At 31.2% G+C, this 12,281-nt stretch overlaps 1 protein-coding gene across 1 annotated transcript; it reads right to left on the bottom strand.

Moving 5' to 3' along the window:
• Nucleotides 1-1,779: 1,779 nt before the first annotated feature.
• LOC140039966 (putative mitochondrial transporter UCP3) lies at nt 1,780-11,703 on the bottom strand. The gene is made up of 7 exons (XM_072085555.1): nt 11,657-11,703; nt 8,576-8,770; nt 7,451-7,640; nt 6,750-6,972; nt 4,863-5,078; nt 4,288-4,570; nt 1,780-4,166 (listed from the first exon to the last, which is right to left on the bottom strand). The coding sequence occupies exons 3-7, from the start codon at nt 7,580-7,582 to the stop codon at nt 4,058-4,060; spliced, it is 963 nt and encodes a 320-aa protein (XP_071941656.1). The 5' UTR covers nt 7,583-7,640; nt 8,576-8,770; nt 11,657-11,703; the 3' UTR covers nt 1,780-4,057.
• Nucleotides 11,704-12,281: the final 578 nt, after the last annotated feature.

The following is a 12,281-nucleotide window of genomic DNA, read 5'->3' on the forward strand; positions in this document are numbered from 1 at the left end:
TACTTTTGGGCAATTCCATTTCAGATAGGGATGTTAAAACTGAAATAAATTAAAGGGGTGTCACGAAACCTAAGACCACGAAAGCTAAGAACCCCTAAGACCTAAGATCACGAAAGCTAAGACCCAAGACCTAAGATTACAAATTTATCTTTCGTACCTGCCTTGTTTTTAACTCCCAACATTTATTCTGAATACCACACCTTAGAATTGGTACTTTCATGAAAAAGAATCACATAAAAAGTAACAAATACATTTTTAAATTGATGATTTTACAGACGTTTTTCTCGCACACAAAATGACTAGCCTACAGTACAGTAGGCCTACCCCATGTTCAATGTTTTTGTTTCTATGGAACGTCAAAAGAGCAAACATTATATAGAGGGCTGAAAACTCTGTGGAGTCCATCTACAGTGTGGATGGAACAATGTAAAATTAAAATTGTAATGATAATAGTATAATCATGCAAGTACGAGGAAATAAATACTGGCAAATAAATTTTAATTAAAAAATCATGATAAGTTTTTTTTTTGTTTCGTTTTCTTTCTGTTTTTATACTTGTACTATTATTGTTGCTCTTTTGGCGCTCCATAGAAACAAAAACATTGAGCATGGGGAGCTCGAGGAGTTACATTACAGGATACAAAGTCTCAAAGAAACACATCTGTAAAATCATAAATTTAAAGGATTTCTTTATTTGTTATTATGTGTTTCTCCTTCTGAAAGTACTTACCGTATAAGTCCTAATTTTAAAGTGTGGTGTTCAGGATAAAGTTAGTCAACAAATTTGGAGTCAAAATACAAGAAAGGCAGGTGCGTAAGAAAAACATCCTCTGAACCAACACAATGGAGTAAATATATACAAACAAACACCCCGTCAAGTTTGTTTGTTGTAAAGAAAAAATATACATTTACTCAACGGGCGAAAATAATGTGAGTTTATCTATGTTTTGCGGTGGTATTAAATTATATTTATGGTAATAAATGAAACCTACTGTGTTTAAAATCATGTATGGATAAACAAGTATTGTTTTTAAGCTGTAGTATATCTTAGAATTTGTAATCTTAGGTCTTGGGTCTTAGCTTTCGTGATCTTAGGTCTTAGGGGGTCTTAGCTTTCGTGGTCTTAGGTTTCGTGACACCCTAAATTAAAGCTCAGGTACAGGCATGAATTTTAAATATAATATCTGGTTAATTGTACATAAATCAAATATTTGTAACAGAAAAATACATGAATTTCCCTTAATATGGTCAAATACAAATTTTGGCAAAATTCTGCCATATTAAAAACCAGGAAGACTTTTTTCAGTAGTTAGGTAGTTTAACCTAATGTAATAACATGTCTGGTGACTCCCTACAAGGTGAAAAAGATGGTTGGATATACGGTGGATAATTTTTGCTATAGCATGAAAATAAAAATCTGAAGTTGAATAAAAATACCAGAAACGTAAAATTCAAATTATATTACCTATATTAAGTCATTTTTTGCCACACCGTTTATTTTTTATAGCTTTTTAAAATTGGTATGTATGATCAATAGAAATGTTTTGACCGCACCTGGCCTTTAAAAAGCATTAAAAAATAGAACTACAGTAAAAGCAAAAGAACAATTCTAACTAAAATTAAATTATAAACTACTTTTTGATATCTATTTTTCGATTGTGTCGAATAAATAAATAAAAATATCACATTTTTTTGTCACATAAAGTTTGATAGTGTAGACAAAGCACTACAACAAATAAAAAGTTCACACAAAATATTTCAAAATAAGTTTTATTGCTTCTTAATTGAAGGATTTATACTGTACATTATACACTTTTCATAAATGAAAAATGTTTTCAAATCTACATTTCATACCCACAACACTTACAATTTACTTAAACCCAATCCCAAAATGTACAGCCTTAAAATAATTGTTTTGTTTACAAGGCCCACATGTCAACAACGGTATTTGTGTACAACATTCAAAATGTTAAGTATCAATGGACTGCTGCCCTTTAGGCCGCCCTTAATGAGATAGATATGGTAGAGTAGTGTTTAACTCAAATCTGGTGCAGATGGGGAATGTGAGATAAAAGTAAATTATACACAAATCATTTCATTTCTTACACATACCAACACCCTAACAAAATCTATAAAAATAAATCATTAATCAATTAATGTGCTGACTGAATAGAATACTGTATCATTGAAATTAAATTATGCAAATCATTTTATTTTTCATGTGGCAGTGACAATAATAAAAACAGGATGACTAAAAAAAAAATAATGATGAATTTTGGAGACATTCAGGTAAACCTAGCAGGTTATACCAATGCGTACAAACTAAGTTTACACTCACAATATTGAGAAGTAATCTTTCTAAATAAACCGTACCACCAATATTCACAATTCTAATTGAAGATAAGTAATGTTATCTTTTTAATAACATTTTAATAACATAAAATGTTTGTTCAATACTCATACTGGGCGTTACTGATCGTCTGCACCTAGTTTGACTATCTTTGAGGTCAAAGGGTCAAGTCACCAACAAGATATCACTATGAGAAATTGACCTTTGACCTTAACCCTAATTATTCTGTTGCCTATCAAGATGGATATATTGACTGAACAGAATAAAATTCTATTGCACATAATTATAGTAAAAGCATTATAAATTCAAATACTAAATAAGTTCACATGCATGCTAATTTACATAATAAATGAGTGAATAAATAGAGAAATAATGATAGGAATAATAAAAGAAATACCGTCAATTTACATAATAATATATTATGCTAAACAAACTGGTTAATTGAATACAAAACAATACTATACTGAGGGAAGATAAAACAATGCTTTTTATGTACTATTCAAAATTATTGCTATTTAATATTAATTGTATTTAATTGTTAGATTAATTACGAATAATATAATTAACTGAACAAGTTATTGTGTAGTTTTCAATCAATAGATATAGTATAATATAATATCTTACTTTTTATCAGTATTTACAAAATTTAAATGACTAGCTATCTACATTTACAAGTTGGATACCAACATTCATAATCATGATTTTAAAGTTTTAAATATCTATTTTTAAGTAATCAATAAATATATTAAAACATGTCTGAGGCACTTGAGGAAACTCAGGTTATTTTACTAAAATTTAGAGGAATTAGAAAAAATGATTTTAAACACCTTTAATATTTCTTAAATATTGAAATAGGAAATGATGACTAAATTTGTGCAAAATACAAGTAGTTTACAGATGTTTTGAGCGCAGAGTGACACAGAATTGACTTCAGCAGAAAATTAGGGGAAAATTAGGCGCCCATAGGAGGTTTCTCGTTTATGTAATCTTCAGTCGATATAGGACCATTTTGCAGTATTTTAAACAAACCGTGTCTAGATTCTAGGCATCGGAAATTATTTATGATTTGTAAAAACATTGTATTCATCTGTTTTGTATGTTAATTTGGGAATTAAACACAAAGCGTTTTAAAAACTCCAAATTGTACATTTTAAAAGTCTATGAGACATACCAAATGCACACATTTAAAGTATTAGTGTTCAAGAGATGTCTTAACTGTAACATCTAAATTTCAGAATCAAAAACTTTTCATTTTACTACAACCTTAAGTTTTGTTCTATCACAATGCACATAATTGATCTTTTAGAATTAGTAAAGTACATAATTTTAATCCAAATTTTTCTCTATTTATAGCCAAAATGTATTTTCATATGCACCTATTTTATCATCTTTGGCATCCTGAGGAACAAGATATAATCTTTGGCTGATTGTACTCAATAATAATAGTCAATAAAGAACTATAAATGTGTACCAGACATATCCTGAAATCCAAATTTCATAGAACATTAATTTATCCAAAAGTATTTTTAACAAAATCTAATTTTATTCTGAAATTTTAAATTACAAATATCAGCAAATGGTTTTACTTTCTGACGGTAATAAAACAAAATAATTATTTTATGCGGATTTAGGTGAATTTACCAAATTTGGACTCAATAGCATTCTTTTGCCACTATACACAACTGCTTAAGCTGTTCAAAAAACAATTCAATTACGACGTCGTTCATTTGCCACTACGCATAACCGCTTAAGCTGTTCAAAAAATACAAACATGCAGATGTTCCATGAGCCAAGTCGGATGAAATTTGGAGTGAACCTGCAAGACAAAAGTTACATAATGATTAACTTTAATTACTAATATTTATGTGCTATCTCTTCCCTGCTCTAACTAGTATAGTTGCAATATTACTGTTAGAGGAAGAACTGAACACACATACCCTTTGTAGAATGCAATTGGTCCACCTTCTTTGAACATTGTCAGAGCACAGTCTATAACACCTTTGTATTTGCCTTGTCCAGAGTTCATGAACCTTGTCTTGACAACATCAACAGGTGATGCTACACAAGTAGTAATAAATCCAGCACCAAAGGCAGACATAAAGTGGCAGGGGAATTGGTCTTGCAGAAGATTTCTTTTAAGGATTTGCTCTTTTATCATATCATAAGCCACCAACTCACTGGCATTAACAACAGCATTACGAGTTATATTAGGCAGTGTACCTGTAACAAAAATGAAATAAGATTAATTATTCAATATTGTTTAAAGGTTTACTCGGCGAATAAACACTGAAAAAGTTAAGTTTTTAATATATCATGTGTTCAAAGTTATGCATAGCGTATAAATGAATAGTAAAGTAAGGTGTGCGGTATTCTAAATCATAATCATGTGTTTCATAAAAAGGAACAAAGTTGAAAACTTTACTTCTGTGAAAAGTTTTTTAGACATAACTGTCAATTGAAACATAATATGTATTGAATCTGCTATCTATCACAACCAATTGAAAGACAGTACCTTTCCATAGACCACGTAGTCCTTCCTCTAAAAAGATTTTCCTGTATGCTTGTAATGCACCAGTGTAACGCTTCACTGCTTTGGCATCCGAGTTATTCTGAGCCTGCATGCGGACTTTTACTACATCTGTAGGTTGTGCACAGACCACGGCACATCCCCCGGTTGTGACACCGGCAGCAATACGTATCAATACATTCGTCTTACCACCAGCAGCATCTAAACAAATGACATATAAATAATAATATGTAAATATCATTCATAGAATTAGCATATTATTATAAACAAAAATTATATGCATTTAATTGTCTGATTACTGTTTTAAACAATGATTGATTTCACATTAATTGTTTTTTTAAAAGCAAGTCAATGGCTACCACCAGATGTTTTTAGAAGACGGTTATTTATAAAAAAGCAATAGACAGACTGGTTAGATAGGACGTAGGAGCTGGTAGAAGGAAGAAAGAAATTGTATTTTGATCGTTAAAATGGAAATTGGTGCATTATCAAAAAGAAGGCCCCATGTTAACATTTTTTAAGCCACTGTATTTTTACTGAAGTAAATTTTCTGTAAAAAATCACACAAACAGTACTAGTAAAATTAATTGTACATCCCAATACCAAACCATTACATATTTAGCTATAACCTCTATTGTGACCAATGACATTGTATGGTTTGAACATTCTAAGATCAGTTAAACATCTTTGACAACCAAGAACATATTGAAGCTTGTAACCTCAATCAAAACAATCCACAATTGTTGTTATTATACTATTGGCCATAGTCACTTATTTAAACATTTAACACTTTTAACATTGTGAAAACATGGAGTTTAAGACCAATTCAATAATACAGAACCATGTAGGCCTAAGACTTCAAGCATTAAAATATGAAATGAAAATATGTTAGAGAATTCAACAAATATAATTCTTCAATGTAAAGAGGAAATGGAATCCATTGGGAGGTTTTGTAATTGTTGCTATCATGTGTTTGATAGATGTCCAAATTGACTTTCACAATTTTACTTGTGAATAAATGTTGGTCTAAAACATTTCAATATGTCTTCCATGCATTAGTAAATCTGCATGCAGTACATTTCTTTATTATTGCCAAATAGTAATACTTTCTTGCCTACTGTACCTCGTCCAATACCAAAATATCATTAGTGCTACATGATACATTTAACAAAATCACTGTATGCATGAATGGTTATGCATTATAATAACATCATTTCTAGACGTCACAATAAAGCACAATCAGTATACAAATTAAGCAGTGTGCCCCTGGGATCTTCTTCCATTATCGATACTGACTTGGTTTGCACTTTTCAATACTGTAGGTTGTTACCAAAGAAATAGGTTTAATATGGTGGGTTGATAAGAAGAAATAGAAGAACAGTTGATAGAAATAATGTTTGTGAAACCCATGAAAATTGCAGTTCTATAAATGCATGTGCCAATAAAATAAGTTTTGATATATATTATCTGGGCTAGTCAGCCCATTATCTTCTGTGTCCAGTGTTTACTGAACACTTACCACCAGGTTCACTTAGGACACAGTATACTTTAAAATGATATTTAATAAGTTGAGGAACCATTAGAGGTAAAATCTGACATACAGTACAATAGTTCTGAACTGAATACATTATATTTCCATCAGTTGAATATAATTAAATTACCAATCAACCTAAAAACCATAAGTTAGTCATGGAGACATTATGATTTAATCAATGAGTTGTCTATGAAATAGAGCAGCAAATTAAATTTCATCTACAAAAATGTTATTCTATAATTAAAATTGCCAAATAAGGTATCATTATTAGCCGTTAGTTTGTGCATTAAAAAAAGTGTCAGGTGATGACAATGAAAATATTGAAACCTGTTCAGCACCTGTGTAGAATTGTTTGACAGAATCATAGAGTCCAATACGAACAGAGGCAAAGCAGGCTTGCCTCTGGAGGCCTGCGACCAGACCATTGTACATGCCACGGGCACCTTCTTGCCTTACGATCGTCACCAAAGTGCCATACACGCCCCGGTATTGAAACTGTGCCCGTTGCTCACTCAGAGCTGCGATGGACAAACTGCTGATTCTCGTGCCTTCTCCTTGGATCTGAAATGAGCGCGCTCAGTTGGTATCCACACAGTACAGTTGCATTTTATATTTAAAACAATTGTTAACACTACCAAATGATAATATATTATGGTGTTACAGTATTAAGTTAAAATTTAAACTAAAATAATAATATAATCTTATGTATTGTATCAACTGGAATCTGTGTATTTCTGGATTTCTGGGGCAGATCCAGGAAGGGGCAAATTTAAAATGAAATTATGAACTCCTCCTTGATAGCTTTGATAATTTATGTTAGCTCCCCCTGTTTAAAAATATTCTGGATACACTCCTGATTTATAACAGAATTAAGCATTTTTCAAATACTTATACTCTGTTGCTTTTAAATACTGGTATAAATACAGGTATACTGGTTGAAAAATGTTGGTTTAAGATACCAGTATGATTGATATAATGGAATTTAAATGAATCTACACATATTAATCTTATTTGATCAACAAAAATAATATTTATTTACCTGTAGTCTGACTTTAGCGGTATCTAAAGGGAACGTAATAAGGTCTGCCATACACGCTGCTGTACCAGCACTTACGAATTTCATACCAATGGTTGGTTCTACTTGAGTTGGTTTCAGTCCTATATTGCCCATATTGATTATACCTCTTTAACTTGATACAAGATGAAATATATTTATCACACAGCTGATTCTGAAAGAATATGAACATAAACACGTTATTTATGATATGCATGAATTAAACAGTATGTCTCAGGATGATTAATGGAACTACCATGGGAACACAGCAGTAGTAAAGTACAAACATTATGTTATTTTCAAGGTCTTAATATTTGAAGAACTATTTCTACAATAAGATAAACTAAAAGCATATTCACAGTGTGATTTATTATCACAAAAATTAAGCATATGCAAAACTAAGAGGCATGATGTCTCACAAAGATTTGAATCTTAATTTATATTTAAAGCAAGCAAATAAAATTGCAAAAGTTTTTCACACATAAATAACCACTAATGAGCAATACCTGCATTTGTGTAAAGCTCTGTCTACACTATCAAACTTTATAACGTGCCCATATATGGACATGATGATGTCATATCACTACCATATTCAGGCATATCACTACCAATTGGACACATCACACTTTTTTGTCACATAAAGTTTGATAGTATAGACAGACCTTTAAAGAGATGCTAGACTGTTTATATTATAATATAAATTTCCAAATTAAATTTGGAAGTTTCTACTCCAAATACATTTGATTTAAATGAAAATAACCGGAAGAATAATAATTACATCCAGATGTAAATCATGACATTTGGAAGATATTGGATCAGATTTAGCAAGTTGCAACAAAGTTAAAACATATTGTACATAATTACATTGGTACAGAATGGAATCAGCTTTTTTATTTTAGTTAAATTATACCGTAGTACAAATCATATGTAGCATCCAGATAACCAGAAAATAATATAGTACCAAAAAAAAAATCAGTGCATTAATATCAATGTAATATTAATGCATATTGAAGTGTATTTTTAGTGAATTATTCAGCTGACATTACAGAATAAAATGAAATTTGTTTTTATCAGCTTGTTAATGTTACATATTCTGGTAACTGTACTTACTTTTTTTTTATAATTTAAACAAAAATCCGGCAAGAAAATAAGTCAATAAAATAAATATCACAAATATTGTTAAAAATGTTCAGATTTTCTTTCCCTAAAATTTCTTTCTGGTTGATGACGATGACAAGAAACACATAAACCACAGCCAAGGTCCTTGTCCATTGGATGTTAGGTAAACACACTGGTGAAAAAAATCTGGAAAAAAAATGGACTAAGTTCAAATTAATGAAAAAGTAATTAAAAAAACTCCCAAAACACTGTTTCAACTCTATAAATCTACCTACCAATTTATTATCTACTACTATGCATCACTGACTGCTCTTGGGTAGGTTGATTCTAAAAGATATGCTGTACACTTTTAGCATTTATTCGCAAACTACCCTTAGAATTCATCAGCCAGTAACTCTACAGACTTGTTTGTACAGTACATACATTTTACACAATTTTTATAGTAGTTAATATCACATATAATATTATAGAATAGAATGAAAACACTACCAGTAAATTACAGAACTACAAACTGCTGGTACACTGTATTCTAAGTTGATTGTTTGGTACATATGTTGGACAATTGTGCAGATTATTGGAAATGTGTTTTAAATGTACAGTATGTGTGCCTTTATCGACTTAGAATGAAATAATGAAGGTAATCATGTTCAGACAATGACCTAGACATAAACTCCATTTGGGATTCTCAAATTTCAAACTATTAGATTATTATTAATATTTTTTTTTTAATCTCTGGTTAAAATGTCTTTAAAACAGGAAAATGGAAACTAAAAATTCAATTTAGTTATGTTTATTTTCTATAATGAACCAAAGAAATGAAAGATTGAATTACATATACAGGGCAGTACTGTATGTTACATATACAGGGCAGTACTGTATGTTACATATACAGGGCAGTACTGTATGTTACATATACAGGGCAGTACTGTATGTTACATATACAGGGCAGTACTGTATGTTACACATACAGGGCAGTACTGTATGTTACATATACAGGGCAGTACTGTATGTTACATATACAGGGCAGTACTGTATGTTACATATACAGGGCAGTACTGTATGTTACATATACAGGGCAGTACTGTATGTTACATATACAGGGCAGTACTGTATGTTCAAATAAAAAGAAAAACAAAATTCTCTAATATTGATGATAAACTACTTTAAACGGTAGAATACTCTGTATTAATTTATAAGAATGCCTCAAATAATGGACTAGCAATATAAATTGCGAAAATGTCAGAAGAATGTCAATATAAATTGAAATGTTAATTTGTTACAGTGCACTAGATTACCGCAATCAATAATTGTAATGAATTTACATCTAAATCAAGGCAAACTTGTAACATACCAATATTCTATGCTACGTGTTTGAAAATAATGTAATGCATTCCTTCTCAAAATAGAATTTTGTAAAACCATGTAAAATAATGAAGATGTTTAGATTCCTTATAAATCATCCAAAATAATAACAATTACTAGGCTGAGGGTCCATTATACGTTTGATGATAATGATATTTATAAAACAAATTCTGAAACAAAGTGAGGAAAGCCATCATGATTCAATATTTCAAACCTTATTTGTTCATCTTCAGGAATAGCTTGCCTCACTTTTTTTTCGGAGTTTGTTTTATATAACTAATTAATTGTAATTTATGAAAAATAAAAAAATACATTATTTACAAAGACCTTTTTAACATTTTTTTTTTATTTGGATGCTTCATTTTACTGAATCAGCATCAAGACCTAAGATAATATTGACTCTATCTTCAAAGTACAAAATACAATGAAAAAGGTCATCAACTGGCCACAACAAACAAAATAGTTATTAACAGGTCAATGACTATTACTATTGTTAATAATAACCTTGACTTTATTTTATCTAGCAAAGCAAAATATTTCTGTATATGTAGGCCTATGCTGCAAATAAATAAACATGCTAATTATATGAAGTACAGTTTGAGTTTGGGTATGTTCAGACTCACGGAGTTACGGTGGAGTTATCTACGCAAGGCGTACGGTAATTATCTGTGGCGTTAAAAGTCAAGGTGTTCAGACACAACGATCAACATTCCAATGCCTTGCGTTTAAAACACTCTGATCAGGTCAAAGCAGATAGAACTATATGTATACATTCATGACAATGCATGAAAGTTTACATAGTTTACATTGTTTTTTTTATTTTTATTTATATAATGTTTACCTTCAAATATACTGATTTGTTCTTACTACTTGTAGAATTGCATTTTAATTCAAAATAATTTAAAACGTAATTTTTACATGGACAATTATCTGATTGATTGATTTAATTTATGAAAATATCATATTATAGGCCTAATTACTGACGCTAACTTTACTGTTATTTAAAATCTGAACCTGAAAATACATTTGACATAGCTATTTCGCTGTCGTATCATAGGGTACGGGTATGTAGTTGCTTTCTGCTAATCGTGGTCGTGTATTTTCATTGGTTAAGGTTAAAATCACTGATGCATCACTGGATTAGCGTTATGAAATCTACCCTCTCCCGCTCTAGAGTTATTAACGCCACTGGCGCGGAGTAACAGCTTCCCAACGCTAATCCGCGGCATGGTTCAGATACAAAAATATGTACGCCGCTTACATAACTCCACCGTAACTCTGTGAGTGAGTCAACATACCCTAGGCTTTGATGCATAATTAATAATACTATTTGTGATTTGTGACTGGCTAATTAGTAAAACAACACACACTTAAATTATTTTGTAGACGGCTAAGACTACGCACTCTTCTTCTTCTGCTGCTGAGCTAAGCTAACTAAAGCCTACCAAATGAATGTTACCAGGCTAGCCTACACAGTAGGCCTAGGCTAGGGCCTCAGCCCTAGTAGGCCTACTAGGCCTAGGCCTAGTCCTACTAGCTTGGCCTATTTAGGAGGGCATAGAAATAGCTAGCTAGTAGGCCTAGGGCCTAGGCCTATACTAATAGATGACTTTGTGGTAGAGTACTAATCTATATAGCTTTCTTTAATCACTACAGCAAAAAAATAAAGCTATAAATCACAAATGCGACATAAAACAACAAAGAACTAACCTCCTGTCCTTCTCGATTGCTGATACGGAAACTGCTTTAATTTAACATCGCAAGGGTTTCTAATCATCAGCTGATTGTCAGAAAATGCTCGGCCTAACGGAATCAACCAATCAGAATATTGGGACGAGAGGTGTGTCTCAAAGGTTGGCCAATCGGTGTTACGCAATGAGGCGAGCCTCCACGTCACTGACCTGCGAGAAGCAATGATGCAACATGACTTTCAGAATAATGTCAAAGTCAAATTATGTGTTGACGCAGTTTTTACAATTAAATAGATCTAGGCTTTGTAGAAGGATCATTTTTTAAACTAAGTCAGGATAAAATAGACAGAAATTAATTTATGCTTATATTTTATTATGATAGGCTGATTTTGTATCTCTGATTGTTCTTTTATTCTTTATAGTCTTCAATTCCAGGAAATGATCATCTCACCTCCATGATCTCACACATACTATGATGACTCTTTTGGTTTTGGCTATGTCACCATGATATCACATATTTGGAGAAGGACGTAGAAAACACCACAGATAAAAATATAAATGACAATACTTTTTGACAATTCATTCAATAGATAATTAGTTATAATTATAGTATGGACAAAACAATGAATGCATTGACTAGCAGA

This window comes from Antedon mediterranea, chromosome 2 (assembly GCF_964355755.1).
Source record: "Antedon mediterranea chromosome 2, ecAntMedi1.1, whole genome shotgun sequence".
Lineage (NCBI taxonomy): Eukaryota > Metazoa > Echinodermata > Crinoidea > Comatulida > Antedonidae > Antedon > Antedon mediterranea.

What these genes read in the sequence shown, in the direction of transcription:
- LOC140039966 (XM_072085555.1), bottom strand. Translation starts at nt 7,582, where the DNA reads ATGGGCAATATAGGACTGAAACCAACTCAAGTAGAACCAACCATTGGT. An exon ending in TGTCAAACAATTCTACACAG is followed by an intron (nt 5,079 to 6,749) that starts GTGCTGAACAGG and finishes TCATTTGTTTAG; the next exon opens with ATGCTGCTGGTGGTAAGACG. An exon ending in CCAATTGCATTCTACAAAGG is followed by an intron (nt 4,167 to 4,287) that starts GTATGTGTGTTC and finishes TTTGTCTTGCAG; the next exon opens with GTTCACTCCAAATTTCATCC.